Source organism: Fundulus heteroclitus, chromosome 11, assembly GCF_011125445.2.
Source record: "Fundulus heteroclitus isolate FHET01 chromosome 11, MU-UCD_Fhet_4.1, whole genome shotgun sequence".
NCBI lineage: Eukaryota > Metazoa > Chordata > Actinopteri > Cyprinodontiformes > Fundulidae > Fundulus > Fundulus heteroclitus.
In genome coordinates this window covers 32,100,093-32,116,990 of record NC_046371.1, presented here as the reverse complement: position 1 = coordinate 32,116,990, position 16,898 = coordinate 32,100,093, and the positions used below count along the sequence as shown (strand labels likewise).

The following is a 16,898-nucleotide window of genomic DNA, read 5'->3' as shown; positions in this document are numbered from 1 at the left end:
CCCTTGTCCCTGCGTAATGCTCGCTTAGCTGACTGTCAGGGCACCGGCCAGCCTAGGAAGCGTACGGTTCCTGAGGCTGCGGGGCCCCCCCGGAAGAGGACCAAGAGAAGCCCTACGGATTCCGAGGGCTTATCTGGGCAGGTGGCTCATCTTACTTCTGAGTTGAAGGAGATGAAAGCGCTGCTGGAGTCCCTCAGGGACGGACGTGGCGCGGGCTTGGTTGAAGACCCTGACCCGGTGCAGAGCATGGGTTCAGGACTCTCTGCCTTGGAGGACGATGCTATTTCCCTAGCAGCATCGGGTACTGATTTTCAGGATCAGCTTGACTCCGGCTCGCATCTGTCGGATGCCGGTTCGCATATCTCTACCGATTCTCGGTCGGAAGAGGACGATTCTATAGTGGGTGCGTTAAAAACTGCTTTTGCCCGGTTGCAGCTGGATGCTCCGCAGAACCAACCTGTGACTTCCAGTGCGTTCTTTCGACGTCCTCCTGCTAGGTCATCCTTTATGGTTCCCCCATCAGCCGAATATGTTAAAGAGGTTCATACCTGTTGGGCAGACACTAAGGTCTTCTCACGGCCGACCTCTGATGGCAGGGTTCTGGCGGCCATGCAAGATGCGCCCAAGTTTGGCTTGGGCCATATGCCTTCTGTTGAGCCCGCAATAGCATCCCTCATTGTGGCGCCAGATGAGGCTTTGAGAGCTAACGCCAGGTGTCCTCGTCCTCAGTGCCGGGTGACTGATGACCTGCTGTGCAGGGCCTATGATGCGGGGTCTCGTTTAGGGCGGCTTGGTAACTCGTTGTCTCATTTGTTACTAGGTCTCTCAGCCTCCTTGGAAGGCTTTGCAATTGACGCCCCCACTCGGGGGCTGTTGGACGCATCGCTTCATGCCTTTGCCCTTTTGTCAAGGGAAATCGGCCGTGTCCTGTCCACCCTGGTTCAGGCACGCCGTCAAGTGTGGCTGGCTCAGTCTCCTTTGACTGAAGCCTGTAGACGGACCCTGATGAGCCTTCCAGTGGTTCCGGGGGAGTTGTTTGGCTCTGCTGCACTTGCAGCCTTGGAGCGGTCGGCCCAGGCTTCCCGTACCAAGCAGCAGTTGGCTGGCCTTCATCGCAGACCATCGCGGCATCCTGCTGCGGGTGCCTCGGCATCCCTTTCACGCACATATGTTGCTCGGACTACACCCCCCATGGGGCCGCCGCGACCTGCTGCGGCACCTACTGCAGCGCCTACTGCAGGACCTGCTCGGGTCGCTTCCCGACCCGGACAGTTTCCTCGGCGGCCCTCCCGCCCTCTTAAGGGCAGGGGGTCTCGGAAATGACATCACCGAGCTGGCGGTGGGACACTTTACCCCGGACCAGCTCAGTTGTTGGGCCACTCTCGTTCCCGATCCGTGGGTGGTGTCTACAATTACCCGGGGTTATGCGCTACAGTTCCGCCGCCGCCCCCCAGTTCCTGGTCGAGTCAGGATGACGGTGATTCACGGCCTGGAAATGGCTCAGACTCTGAGCCAAGAGATAGGCGCCTTGCTGGCCAAGGGTGCTATATTGCCTGTCGACCCCCTGCAGGATCCAGGGGGCTTTTACTCAAAATATTTTTTAGTCCCAAAAAAGACTGGCGGACTCCGCCCAATTTTGGACCTGAGAGGTCTGAATGTTTTCTTGAAGGCTATCCCCTTCCACATGTTGAGCGTCAGGGATGTGCTTCAGGCAGTCTCCCCAGGCGACTGGTTCACCTTGGTCGACTTGAAGGACGCATACTTTCATGTCCCGATTGCACCGCATCATCAGCAGTTCCTCCGCTTTGCGTTTCAGGGCAAGCATTTTCAGTTCAGAGTCCTTCCGTTCGGCCTCTCCCTGTCCCCACGTGTGTTCACGCGGTGCGTAGCTGCGGCCCTGTGTCCTCTGCAGGCCAAGGGGTTGAAGATCCTGCCCTACTTGGACGACTGGCTCATCTGTGCGCCCACAGAAGCTCAAGCCGCTGCAGACACACGCACGCTGCTCGATCATATAGAGCTGTTGGGTCTTCATGTGAACTGGCAGAAGAGCAACTTGGTTCCATCTCAGGTGGTCACGTTTCTCGGCATCACGATGGACTCCTTAACCATGACTGCTCGACCATCGCCTCAGCGTGTCGAGAGCATTCTGCAGATGCTGCCCGCTTTTCTGCCCGGCCATGCACCCCCCTTTATTCTCTATCTTCGTCTATTGGGCATGCTGACTGCGGCTGCTGCGGTAACACCCCTGGGGCTGCTGTCTCTGCGACCACTGCAAATGTGGCTCAACAGCCAGAGGCTGGACCCTTCTCTTACGCCGCACCGCCGCAAGAGGCTGCGGGTGTCCTCTTATTGCCTCGCGTCACTGGCTCAGTGGCGGGATGCAGCATTTATGACCCGGGGGGTTCCACTGGGCTCTCTGCCGTCTCGACGGGAGGTCGTCTCTACCGACGCATCCACCACAGGGTGGGGGGCGTCGTGGCAGCGGCAGATTGCCCGAGGGACATGGTCTCCGCAGGAAAAGCGGCAGCACATCAACGTCCTGGAGCTAGAGGCTGTGCGGCGGGCGTTGCAACACTTCCTCCCAGGCCTGCGCCACAGGCATGTCCTGGTGCGGTCGGACAATACTTCGGTGGTGTTTCATATCAACCATCAGGGGGGAACACGGTCGATAGCCCTGCTGAGGCTGACCCAGAAGCTCTTGACTTGGGCGGCCCCTCTTTTCACCAGCCTCAGAGCAGCCCACATTCCAGGGGTCCAGAATGTTCCGGCCGATATTCTCTCTCGGGGACGCCCACCACCGAAAGAGTGGAGGCTCCATCCGGAGGTAGTGGAGATCATTTGGCAGAGGTACGGAAGGGCGGCTGTAGATCTGTTCGCATCCAAGGAGACAACACATTGCCCCCTGTGGTTCTCCCTGGCAGACAGTGCCAGTCCCCTGGGTCAGGATGCGCTGGCACACGACTGGCCCAGGGTGCTGCTCTATGCGTTTCCGCCACTTCCCCTGATAGGCCCAACACTCCTGAGGGTCCTTCAGGAAGGGCATCAGGTCGTTCTGGTAGCCCCCCGGTGGCCGGGGAGGACCTGGTTTCCACTGCTGCACAGGCTCTGTTGCAGCTCTCCGATGCCTCTTCCCCGCAGGAAGGACCTCCTGTCACAACTGGGTGGTCAGATCCTGCATCCCAACCCCAGTCGCCTCCATCTCTGGGTTTGGCCGCTACAGGGCCCGGCGTGTCCTTCTCTGAGTATGACGGAGACATCGGGCATACAATGACTAATGCCAGGGCCCCTTCCACACGACTGGTGTACACTCATAAGTGGAAAGTTTTTAACAGCTGGTGTCAGGCAAGACACGAGGACCCGGTGCACTGCCCTGTTTCTGTTATTTTGACCTTCCTTCAAGGACTGCTCTCCCAAGGTCGGTCTCCTTCCACTCTGAAAGTTTATGTTGCTGCCATCTCTTGCTGGCATTCAGGGATGAGTGGGGAAACGGTTGGCCGTAACAAAGATATTTCCTTGTTTCTGAGAGGCGCCCGTCGCTTGCGCCCTCCCACACGCCCTGTTGTGCCCGTGTGGGACCTCTCCCTTGTCCTCGCCGCCCTGCGATCTCCTCCATTTGAACCATTGGCGGAGGCGAGTCTTGAGTGCGTGTCAAAAAAGACAGCTTTTCTCCTCGCCATGGCTTCAGCAAAACGGGTGGGTGAGCTCCATGCGTTGTCTGTTCATGAGTCCTGTTGCCGCTGGAACCCGGCTGGTTCTGGCGTCACACTCTGGCCTGACGCTGCTTTTCTTCCCAAAGTGGCCTCTACTGCGAGCCATGCTGTGCCCCTCCAGCTTGCTCGCCTTGATGCAGGTGGGGCCGATGAGCCTCTCTGCCCTGTTCGGGCACTAGAGGCATATGTCAGACTCACAGCTTCCCTCCGGCAGTCTAATAGTCTGTTTGTTTGCTATGCTGGGCCCCGCAAGGGGCAGGCCCTTTCTAAACAGCGTCTGGCACGTTGGATTGTGGACGTGGTAGAACAAGCTTACGTTCTACAGGGCCGACAGCCCCCTGCTGGTGTACGATGCCATTCCACCAGGAGCATTAGTGTGTCATGGGCCGCCATGACTGGGGTTTCTCTGGAGGCTATTTGTGCAGCAGCCTCTTGGTCATCCCCGAATACCTTTGCTAGGTTTTACAGGGTTAACCTGGCTGCCCTTCACCCAATGGAGGCGATCCTATCCCAAGGACCACCATCATCCCAGTGAGGTGGGCATGTTTTTTTTTCTGGGGTCCTCTCTTTTCCATGTGTGATTCCTCAGGACTCTGTTGGTAATCGTCATCCAGTGCTTTAAGCACCGCCTCTGGCGGTCAGTAGGGATGAAATAGAACGAAAGTTACGACTGTAACTACGGTTCTATGAATCCCGGATGACCGCCAGAGCGCTCGGTCCCTCGGAATCATCGTGTTGTTCGCGAGAAGATTAAGGGACTGAGCTGTCGCTGTCACGTGACTATATGGGCTCCGGAGTCACCGGGGGTCACACGTGACTATGTTGGTATAAGATTCTCGACCTGTGCATGCGCAAGAGTGATCATTCAGTGCTTTAAGCACCGCCTCTGGCGGTCATCCGGGATTCATAGAACCGTAGTTACAGTCGTAACTTTCGTTTCAAAGTCTTGTTTTCGTGACCACTGTTACCTCGACCTGCTGGCTTGCCCCACTACAATTCAGCTGAAGCGGGGTTGCGTCTACCTCACTTGGCGAGTCATGGGCGTAAAAGAAGCAGGCTGACTTCAAATAAATAAATAAATAAATTTAAATTTTTAAATAAAAGAGATCTGCTACAAACAAAGTATGACTTTTTACCCGATGTTGCTGCGAGTAGCAGCCGTCATGAATGCCGAAGTGGGGTACCATCCTGTTGCACCGACTTTCCGACTCATAATACCGACTTCAGGGGCTGTTCCAATTAAAATTTCCGACTTGGAGGTCGAGGATTCTGACTACTGAGGACAAATGGATGCATTAATACTCCTGCCCTGTAACACTAGTACTACAGCAGGGTCAGCCTTTTGCTAAGTTATGTCTGAAACTTAAGACGTGGTTATGGAGGCTAATGGAAAAATTAACATTAATCCCATTATTATTATTATTATTATTATTTTTATAAATGCAGCCAGTTTTGTACTTAATTTAAAAAAAGGAAGATCATTGTGTCACTGAGCTTGAACTAGAGATGGAAAATCATCTTTTCTTACCTTCCTCCTGTTCATCTGATTGTTGCCAGCTGCATTGTCAATGCAAACAAACGCAGACCTGCATATACAGTCGCTGTTTTTAACTGAACCAGCTAGAACTGGCTGTAGCATCAGTCTGAGCTGGTACCAGAACTGCTCACTTCTACTGAATAAAACTGTATCCCTTAAGTGAAAATGTCACCTAAAGGTTTGATCATAGATGATGTAGAACTTGTTTGGTATAAATGAACCAAATTTTTTATTTTAGTAAAGTCGATTATCCGTCAAAATCAATAAAATAATAATGGCCACCTTAACTTTTTAAACCCACCATAGCAATGCAGAGGAGTGAACAGGCCATTCTAGAAACCTTTTTAAAGAAATGTGAGTTTCAAGCTTTTCTCTTCATTTTATTGATTCTGCTGTGCACAATGGTACATGTTGATGAAACACAGGGTACACCTTATTACTAAAGGCTTTTTCATGTGCAGAATGAGTCCTACAATGAAAATCAGCTCTTTTATTTGACCCACTAACCTTTTTATAAGGTGAAAAACACGTGGCACAGTTTTGGCACTTTTGGATAAACTGTGCCAAAATCAGAAGTCCGTCTCTCACACTGCCTACTAAAACCTTTGTGAAACAAATATGCTTTAGCTGATTCACTTCAGATATGCTGCAGCTATTATCAAGATGTGGATATAAAAATCTGAGTCTTCTATTTTTTCAAAAGGGTTTTCATGTAGTTTTAAAGTGTTTATTTTGAAAAATATTAGGCAAAGCTCAGAAATAAAAAAAATAGATTTTTCTTTGTTTAATCACGTATAAATCAGACATAGGCATTAATTCATATTCTTCATGTGGAACCACTATTACTAATGTCTCTAAGTGACACAAGTACTAAAAATTACATTTTATAAGTTTGGAGCTGTACTTAATTTATATCAGATATGTAATTTTTGGCGGAAGTTGCTCCTGGACCCTTCTGGGCTTAAGGGGCTAAAGACCTAAAGGCCATAGTTGGTAGTCTAATGGCAGGAAAGATCTCTCGTATAATTATAAATTTTGGGTTTTGGAATCTTTACAGATATTGCCTAAATCAGTTTGAGGAGGTACTAAAACCAGGCTTCCATGTATGTCTTTGTATTTGAAACCATGCTCGTTTTACTCTAATTCTGACCGGTGTCTGGTATAAAGTAACGTTGTTCAGCCTTTCTGAAACTCGTTCTTAAGATGTTAGACCTTAGAAAAACCGTCCAACTAATTGCTTGTATTGAAGGTAATATTCTAAAAGGAAAAACTACTGTTTCATTTTTCTTAGAGGAGATATCACATTTATGCCTTGAAGCATGCAACAATAAAACTAGCTTTCTGTATCAAACAAGCAAAGCTGACCTTTGACCCCTTTTTGCGCCACAGAACAACGAGAAACAGATGAGACAGCTGTCCGTCATCCCTCCCATGATGTACGACTCTGAGCAGAGGCGAGTGAAGTTCATCAACATGAACGGCCTGATGGACGACCCAATGAAGGTGTACAAAGCTCGGCAGTTCATGAACGTTTGGACGGAACATGAGAAGGAGATCTTTAAGGAGAAGTAAGTCCGTGCTTTATTACCATCCCGGTTCTATTAAGTCCCAGGGTTGGAGTTTTAGTTTTGATGAATGACTGCATTTGCCTTGCAGGTTCATGCAGCATCCGAAGAATTTTGGTTTGATTGCCTCGTATCTTGAAAGGAAGGTAAATGTGAATAAATACCAGCTCAAACAACTGCATCAAATAATAATAAAACCATTTTAAAACAATGTATACATATATATGCATGTATATATTTTTTTTCTTGTTTCAGTGTGTGTCTGACTGTGTCCTGTTTTACTACTTGAACAAAAAGAACCAAAACTACAAGGCGTTGGTCAGGAGAAACTACGGCAGAAGGAGAGGAAGAAATCAGGTAAATTCAACGTTTTAAGAAGATCTGTCAGCCATATTTCTTTACCAGTCTCTCACTAAAATCCACCTTAAAAAGCTAACATGTTCTACGTTTTGCTGAATAAACACATTACCAAAGTGCAGGCATAAAGAAAATAATCCAAGCTGTTGTCGTGATGGTGTGCTTCGTTTGTTTCCTGCAGTTTAGCTTATGTCTTTACCTTTGGTTTAAATGTCATCAGAGTGACATTGTGCATGCCTGATGTATGCATCACTAAGGTTTGACTAAGGTCCAAACAAGAACTCATTATTAAAGCTGTAGTCCCTGTGCCTCCTTGACAAATCTTAGTTAAATGAATGTGAAATTATTAGTTTGGACTTTTCAGAAAATGATTTTTAGGAAAGTGGGTTTGTTATGAATTAACCCTGTTGCAGTCTTCCCTGGTTCTTTTACCTGTAAAAAGTGGTGTTCTCTATTGTAGACTTATCTAGTAATAAGAAGACTCTCGAAATAGAAACTATACTTTAACATATTTAATCTAACAAAGCAGAGGGATGTTTACAGCTTCAGCATTGGACATTCATACATAAAACCATGCAGACAGGTTAACATCCAGAAGCGAGAGAGTGCCAAACTCTGGGTCACGTCAGCTTGTATGGACCAGTAAAGATCTGCTCCAAGATTGGTCGATTCCTCCGATGTTGTCCTTTGGGATACGCGTCACTGTTGGTTTGGCTCCAGGGATATCCACTTGTCCATTCTGCCCCGAGATGGCTATCCATTTGTTTATGCATGCCACATCTGTGAATTGCTTGGCGCCCTTTACTTATCTGGTGTTTCCGTGTTAACTGCTTTTTGCAGCTCCAGCACTCTGTGATCACATAATCCTTAACAGACCCCCTGTTGATTTGCCCAAAAGGCACAACACAATGAAAGCAGTTCCTATATATAGGAACTGCTAACTTCCTATATATATACAATCAACGGAAACATTTATCAATAATCAGCATGAACAATTTACAATTAAATATGTGTCACTCAAGACCACAGTGTTAGCATTTATCTGCAATTTAGGGTTCAACTAATTAAAGGCTGTTTTAAGTTCCTATGCGCACATACCGGTAATTTCAATTTTGCATTGGGCTAGGTGAGCTAAGCCTGCTCACTAATCAAGGTTGAATCTGTCTAATGTTTCGCCACGCCGAAAAACCTCCTACTTGGTCCTCCGTTCACCGCTCCCATGAATAAACATCCACCACTTCCAAACTTCCAAACTTACAGTTGACATTGACTGGCAGTTGCCCATTCCTCAGCCAGAGGACTCATAAAATGTCCAACAAGCTCACAGTGATGTGACATCTCTGCACTATAGGTAAGGGAACTATTAGTGACAGCATCACAGAACCTCACTTCCTATAATCCAAAGTAACTCCTAAAAAATATTGAACTAGTGTGTAAATTCCCCAATCAAGAGCTGCACTTAGAAAAACTAGGCAAGCTCATTTTTCCTCCAAGTTGCTTATCTGAACGGATGAATCCTGGGGTTCTGAGCCCTTCCTGAGGACTGCCATGTCATGATGTGACAGTTGGATTTCTAAATTACTGCTTTAGACTATTTTATGAAGAAAAAATACCTACTATCCTTATTTCCTTTTGTCTGGCATGGTTTTGCTTTGTGGTTATTACTTCTGCCTTGGAGCTAAGGGGTTCCCTAGTGCATGCCGAGTATGTTTCTGGGTTCTCCAATTTCCTCCCACAACAAGGGGGATCTGTGTGCATAATTGTCACTTTGTTTGTTCTGAAATAGACCTGACCACGTTCCTTGGATAGGCTCTGTTTGATTCAGGTTACTGTGGTAATGATGCAGTGTCTTTAGAGCACAGTGGAAACAATATCAGTGGATGAATGATGCCATTTTGAGTGGTTGAGCATCTTCGTTTATAAGTCCTGTTGAGATGAGTCATGATCCTTGCTAATGCTGTGCAATATTAAGAAAATATACCATATGAGATACTTTGGTGAATGTTGCAATAATAAGACTTGAACAGAGTTAAAGGTATACTATGCAACCGGGGTTGATTTTTCCAGCAAGGCTCCCCCCAGAGGGCGAAAGTAAAAGTGCACTGTCATAAAGATGCTCAGCTTTTCTGGTTTCTCCGTCAAGCCAGGCGCGGTTGTTTTGAGCTTAGCAGACAGGCGAACGCAACGAAAAATCAAAAAAACGGCAGTACAAACAATAACTAACACAGTGAAAGTATGAACATCAGGGTTTCCCACAGCGCTATCTTGGCGAGGCGGCTGCCTCGCCAAACTCACGCTACCGCCTCGCCAACATTAAAAAATAAATAAATAACAATAAAAAAAATAAAAAAAATAATAATAAATAAAAAAACTCTATGCTTGCATGTTTAATTGACGTTAACACGCAGTTCTTTGTTGTTGCTTTCCCGCGTGCATGGCAGGGCAAAAACACATGGAGTTCTCGCCGTAAAGCAAGACCGACTCTCGCAGTCTTGCACGAGACTTCTGAGGGTGCAGGCCGAGGGCGCGTGCATATAGTGAATGGCAGGGAAAAAACACATGGAGTTCCTGCCATAAAGCAAGATAGACTCTCGCGATGCACCAGACTTCTGAGCCTGAGGGTGCTGGGCAAGGGCTCTTGCAATTGCAAGTACGGTATTTCCCCCACAGACCACCAGGGCGGCCGAGAAAACTTTTGTTCGACCTAAATAACTCATTTAATCATCCAAAATGGTATGGAACACATTAATTAACTGAAAAATGTTGCATAGTATGCCTTTTAATGTCGTTCAGTTTTGGGTTCATGGCAAAACATAGACTGCCAAGTAGATGAGTCTATCCACCTATGGCAAAGAAATACAACTCTCATCAAATGCATGGATAATAAAGGCATATTTAATTAAATAGCTACAACTTATTGCATTTCAGGCAATTAATGATATGCATATTGTGTGTAGTGATGTAGCAATAATAATCTTGGCATGTTTTGTGTTGAGCTTAAACTTGATGATTGGTCGCTGATTGGAAGTACCATTCTAGATCTCCGCTGTCAGTGTCTTACCCCAGCAACACAACAGGGAAGTGACGGCGATGCTGGAAACGTGATGTGATGATTATTTGTATTTTGGTTTGAGTTGTATTATGTAGAGAACCTTGGATGGGTTTGGAGCCAAAGGTTGATGGGAGGTAAAATCTAATCTTGGATGGTGATTAGGGTTGGGCAATATTTTAAAGAGATATAAGATAAGACTATAGTTTATATTGAGATGGTCTCTATTGCGTTAGTTATACTTTTATGTATTCCAGTAAATTGTTTTACAGCCATTTCTCATGTTGTATCTACAGCTGTTTGTTAAAAAATGTGCCTGTGAGAGATTCGGGATAAAGCTTTGACTAAGAGATGCCTTTTTAGAATTACTTTATCAAAAGAAAAACATTGAGATAAATATTGTATATTCAGCCTAAAAATATCAAGATATTATTTTTGGCTAGCGTGTCTTCACAGCCTTCTCCAAAAATTTGTTTCCATAATCTGAAAATAAAGCGGGCCGTCAGTCTGTCCATCCATCCATCTCCTTTCTTTTATTCATTCTTTACCCTGTTTAGGGTGTCTACAGAAAGGAGCCTGTTTCAGCTCATACCAGTTCAGAGAAAGTATTGCAGTGCGGGCTGAGGATAGGTCTCATCCTCTCTGGGCTTCTTACCCTTTTTGCCTGCACCACAAGCCCTAGTAGAGAACATTCTGTTCAGTAAATCTGCTCTGCAAACAATTGTGTGGTTGTAGACTATGTCTTTACATAGGAGGAGGTCGCGAGCAAAAGTATTCACAATTACTGTTGAGCACAAAAACATTTTTCACATTAAAGTGTCTGCAGAAGTTTCTTCAGAGTTTAACCTCTACACTTTTTGTTGTATAACGCCTCCCCCGTTCAAAGGAACCCTGGAGAAAGTACAGGAAATGTCTGTTTACTTCACATGTAAAGGTGGGATTTTTAGCTTGTAATTTAAGGATTTGTTTATCAGTGTTTGGCCGATTTCCATTCTTCAGCAACTGGCGTTTGAGTGAGCAGAGTGAGTCATTAGAGTGGGACGGGAAAGGACAGAGTGAGCTACAGCACGAGCGGTGGAATGTAGGGCAAGTGAGTGAAACTGAGTGGAAAAAGAAACCCTCAGCAAGACCCAGTCAGCGCTGGCAGTCTATCTGCTGATTGTGTGCTCTTTCTTCTTTTCTTTTTTCCCCCATTTTCCATTTGCTTTTACTTCTTTGGAGCTCGTGAAAAAGAGAAATCCACCCCTCCTCAAAATAGGGAGTTGGTACAGTCCAGCCATCTGACAGGCCCACAAACCTCCCTGTGCTCCTGTGGGTGCCAATCAAAGAGGAGTGCTCAGCAGGGATTACCTTGAGTGACCCTGCATAGATTAGTGCGTGTATGGGAGATGGACGATTCTCTGGGTGGCTTAAGCGGCCTGATGTCACGGTTTCCTGGAATATGTGCGGCCGTGCTGTGGCCCGGCAGACCTTCTAAGGAGCTCTGCTATGGTGCCGTCCTGCCCCTCCGCTGCTACCGGTCCCATGGAGGCACTGGAGGCTAAATTCCCATTTGGAGCACGAGTTAGCACTGGCGCTCAGCAGAGGAGAGGGGGTTTTGTTGCCAGCAAATGAGTGTGAAGGTATGTCACTAACTTTAAAACCAAAGCCTTTACTTTTTGGTAAAACTAAGCGAGTTCTTCTGGCAGCAGTCTGGGTCTTGCCACGTTCTGGCAGACCAGCTACTTTCCTAACCTAGATATTTATTTTAGGCCTGTAGGCAGTCGAACACAGCTATTTTAGGCTAGGTTTTCTGGGACATGTGAAGGCAGGGTCTTTTTTTTTACCACCCAAATCAAGCCTCTGCGGTCATGTTAATGTATTTATGCTGTGGGCTTGACGTCATTTCCACATCTTGACAGAAAAGAAAGTGGCGGTAAACTTTCAGTTGACACTTATTAAAGGTTTCTTAAGCTAATGTGGGTATAACGATGAGCTGTATTTTGCACCTCAACCAGCTTGTGAGCAAACTATAACAAATTAGCCCTACTGTTGTAGCGGCCTAGACAGGCTACACCCCAGAGAGTCTTTACAGCTGTTACATAGATCATAAGAGTAAAATTTCATTTATTTACTCCCTTGTTGGGTGAAAGGGTCTTTCAGTTTCAAATCTGTTCTCATGTATTGAGCAGAAAACCCTTATAACACAAGTAGACACGGAGTTAACCAGACCCCTGCAGGCCTGCTGTGGTATCTGGCATCAGGTGATCGCTAGCAGATCCTGTTGGTCCTGTAAGCTGCAATGATTTGTATCCATGGATCTGGCTAATTTGTCCTCATCGTAGTGGTGCTACACTGGATTAGGATCCACAGAATGTAGAGGCTCTGTCAACACCTCAGCTTATTTTCCCCAAAGCAGGCCAGTTTGCATGACATTGCACTTTATCCTGTTAAGAGATGCCACTGTATTCAGGGGGTACCATTTCTATTACGGAGATTTGTAAATCGCCTCGTTCGACATATGATTTGTACAGTCTGTTATAGTAGCCTCTAAAACAGATCCTGGACAGAGGGTAGAGATATTCCAATTACCCTTAGCCCCCCCCTCACCCTCCTATAGGGATGCTTTGTCTGACATGTTGCAGCTGGAGCATTGTCCTTAAAGGTGCTATGTCACATACTGTCTCAACTACAGTTCTGTAAAGCTTTTTGAGGATACAGCATTTGTATAAAAGTAGATGTGGTTTTATTTGACTAGGCTACCTTCTTCCTTTCGTTGCTCTGAGTTCTAGTTCTGAAGCATATAGGTTAATTCAGACCATTGGACAAGGGTCAACATGGACAACCTGACTGGTTTGAAGTGCCAATTGAATTGCAAGACATGATCCAACAGCATTGTGTTGGACTCTGAGCTACAGCACTTCAAGGGTCAGCTTTTATTATCCCTATGTGCATTATTAAGTCTTCATTGCTGGTCCTGACCACTGCACATGATCTACTTTGTCAAGGAGATACTTTGACTCAACTGTCGAGACATTTCTTTTCTTTTTTGTCCAGCCATTTCCTTATATTGTCCAGCCATTTCCTTATATTCCTTTTTGTTATCTTATATGTTCTGGTTGATTCTAGGTGTAATTGAAACAAGGTCATATCCTGTGTTAGATCATAGTCTCTAAATAAACACACAACCACAAACCCGCTTTTATGTATCGCTTAGTCCTTTCGCAATATTACAAGTTGATCTGTTAAGACCACAAGGCTCTGTTCTTTTGGATCTTCCAGTCGAGGAACCAAAGTTGAGGCTTAAAATTCTCAAAATGGACCTGAGCAACACATAAAAGATGTGGGCGTTATCCTGAAAGGAAGTCCCCAAAGGGTTGAGCTCTGTGTCCTGATCCTTCTGCAGGCTTTTCAGATGCATTCAGTGCATCCTCTACATGTTGTCTACCTCAGATTCTGCTGATCATCATATTTCTCAGATGGACACTGGAAGAGATTCATTGCATTGTATCATACCACTGCATCCCAGGACCTCCTCGATTGTCTATCACCCTTTACAGGTCATATTAGTTATGGGTTTGAGACTACAGTTGATTGCCTGGAACAGAAGGACGTCCTGAAAATAGTTGTTTTTTAGGTCACCTGTGAGTAGCTGCAGAAGCATAAAAGATGAGTACAAGGTAGTCCAACTAGGACAGAAGTGATGCCCTCCTGAACAAAATGATAGACCTGGGAAGGAAATTGCAAGTATTTGCTTGTTCTGCAGGTAATTCTAACCAGGTTGGGATTTTCAAACTTAGAAATGGGATCAAGAGACAACAAACATAGTCAAAATTTAGTTTAAATTTCAGTTATGAATGCTTTCACTCAAATGAGGTTTACGAACACTGTTCCAAACAGCAGAGGCCGTTCATAAAGCCATCTTAGCCATATTATGCCATGTTCCTACCAAATAGTTTTGTTTTTTTGGCTAAAAAATGCTGCTGATAAACAGCCTGTTTATGCTTAAATCTTCTTGTAAATGTCCTACTGTTTTGTTTCTTGTTCCTGTTCCTTTTTTCCCCTCATTTTAAAGCTCAATTTACAGCCTCACTGATGTTAAGTGCTAGGTTCCCCAGTTTCATTAATTCTGCACTAAATATTAATCTGTACTCTTTCATAAATCTTTAGGAATAATGATTCAAATTTTTTTTAATTATGTTCCTTATTTTCAATTGTGCAACCTTCAATGTTGACATTTTTTAATGACATACACTCTACCGTGTAAAACGTCTTTTATTAGATGCAGTGGTCACAAAAATGTGATTAAGACAGACAGTAAAAATGTGTTTCCTCCATTTTGTCTGACAATATTCTGGAACCTGATCTGCATCTGACAGGGTTTAGTTGGTAAGGGTTCCTCAGCCAAAGCGGAAGTGTGTCTGTGTTCACCATGATAAGTGCTGTCCGAATAGTGCAGTCAGTAAAGAAGGAGGCAGAAAAAGGAGCCTGTGAGCTTCTTATCATAGCCCCTTTAGCATAGGGAGCTCGCCATGCCCCTTACCTGTTTAAGGAGCTATAAGGAATCCCACAATCCTTTGCGTGACATGACGTATAGACCAGTTCATTATTGTTTTGATGCGGGTTTTTTGTGCATGCGCGCCGGACTGGTAGGCAAAAGGTGAACACAATGGCGGATGCAAACAGAGAAACTGACGAGTTCTCCACGTATTTTTCTTCTTTAGATAACGTATCACAAGATCGTTTTAAGAGTAAGTTGATAGTTGATGGTATCAGATTGCCAGATCCACACAGCAAAAGCCTGAAGGGACGGAGCGAGTATGTGAAATGCTGGCCAAGCATGAAAGCCCCTGAAACCACTGGACGGCTACAATTATTTTATATCGGGACATAGGCACCAGCAACCCCCGCGACCCCATGAGGGATTAAGCGGGTCAGAAAATGGATGGATGGATGGATGGATGGATGGATGGATGTTCAGACATGTTTGTGTAACAGCAGAAAGCGGAGTCGGACACAAACAGTGCCTCAGCAGAGAGGAAGACCCGCCTGGTAGGTTAAAAAAAAAAAAACATTGTTCACTACGGATTATTTTGGTGTTTTTGTCTTATTAAAATGGGTGGGGGTGTCGGCGACGTTGCAGCGTAAACACAGACGTACTAGCGCGTGTGAACAGGGGCGTAATGCAGCCGCTGTCTGGCGCACATTATTGCACACTGATTGCACGAAGAAAACTAAAATGATGCGCCGTGCTGCTGCTGCAGCGCATCGACTCCGCTTCTCCCGGCCCCGTCTAGCGATCACCACCTCCCCTCTGCCGCTATTTAAGTTGAACAATGACTAGTGCTGAATTAAGTTGTATTTACCGGAGATGAAGTGTAGACTGCAAATTCTGTCGTGGTATGATGGCTCCAACAGTCCATTGGGATTGTCTGCCTGCGCTCTTTTCAGAAATTATCCATTTCTTTCTTCTTTCTTCGTCCGTCGGTAAACGACAGAAACGTATATCCAACGATTTGGAATGCCTCTGTGTGCAACCGGGAGCACAACAAGTCGTAGGCATTGTTTAGATTCCAAAAATAAACGAACTAAAAGTACGCTCTTAATCACCCGTTTTGTCATGTAGTAGATGAGAACGGTACTGTTTTTGCATACCCGCGGGACCCGGATGTAGCGCTGACGTCACGCGTGAACTGGTCTATTGTCAATGCAGATTGTTTGCGAGAGAAAGGTGAATTGTCAAGCACCTAAGGACATGATCTGGACATAAAACTGTATTCAGGCTGTAATCAATCGACTTTGCCTGCCAACAACAGTTTTTCTCTGCTGCCCAATGTGCTGAACCCTACGGATAACTCGGCGCACATCACTTAGGCTCTTCAAAGACTTTGAATGTCACTTGTTGGCTGTGGGATTGCTTGGAGAGACAACATTATTTGAGCCATGTTTTTATTTGCCCTGATGATTTTTGCTGGTTTCTAACTCTCCTGTGTAAAGCTCACTGTTACCATGGCAACAACAGGCAGTGACTGATGTTTTTCTGTGTATTTTAAAATTTTTCTTTTATATGAATGCAGGTCCTTTAACCTTTCTTTGGTTAAAGCTTATCACAGCATCTTAAAAAAATTTGTGGCACTAGTGACCTTCATACGAAGTTGTCAAACAGAAAACGGGCCTCAGCACATGTGGAGACTACTCCACCAGACAGTATATTTTAAAACTGATTTAAAAGTTTACTCTATTCATATTTGTATGATCCATGTGCCAAAAGTTTAATATATATGATCTCTGAATAGTTATGTCACTCAGGAATATTGAAGTCATTTGTCACTTTCCTTTACCTGCAGTCGTATCCCTTGGAACAAGGGTTAAAGGCTTTTCTGGTGGCCTAAAAGCTGTAGTAGGAAGTTCAAAGTTGACCTGTAGCGTTGTCATTTCCCAACTCAAACAGAACCAGTGAATCAGCAACATATGGCAGAAATTAAAGCTCTTGAAATAATCTGGACAGGTAGGGCAATTGTTATGCCCTACCTGGGTTTTTTGACAGTTTAGCTGTCAGAACACAGTGAAACTAAAGAATCACAGGCTCTCATTGATCTTTTGACACGATCCTTGCAGAGGGTCTATGGAGATGTTTAGTTACCTCAGTGTGGGTAACTAGAGTTGGGAAATGCTATGGTCCTAGCTCCAAAGCAATTATA

At 45.5% G+C, this 16,898-nt stretch overlaps 1 protein-coding gene across 4 annotated transcripts in view; it reads left to right on the top strand.

Annotated features, from left to right (window-relative positions):
• Nucleotides 1-16,898, top strand: part of ncor1 (nuclear receptor corepressor 1) — an 83,288-nt gene that overhangs the window by 32,629 nt on the left and 33,761 nt on the right. For all 4 annotated transcript variants that reach the window (XM_036143394.1, XM_021320855.2, XM_012871219.3 and 1 more), the window contains exons 12-14: nucleotides 6,637-6,815; nucleotides 6,904-6,958; nucleotides 7,068-7,169. In XM_036143394.1, the coding sequence (XP_035999287.1) occupies nucleotides 6,637-6,815; nucleotides 6,904-6,958; nucleotides 7,068-7,169 (336 nt within the window). The remainder of the gene's footprint in view (nucleotides 1-6,636; nucleotides 6,816-6,903; nucleotides 6,959-7,067; nucleotides 7,170-16,898) is intronic.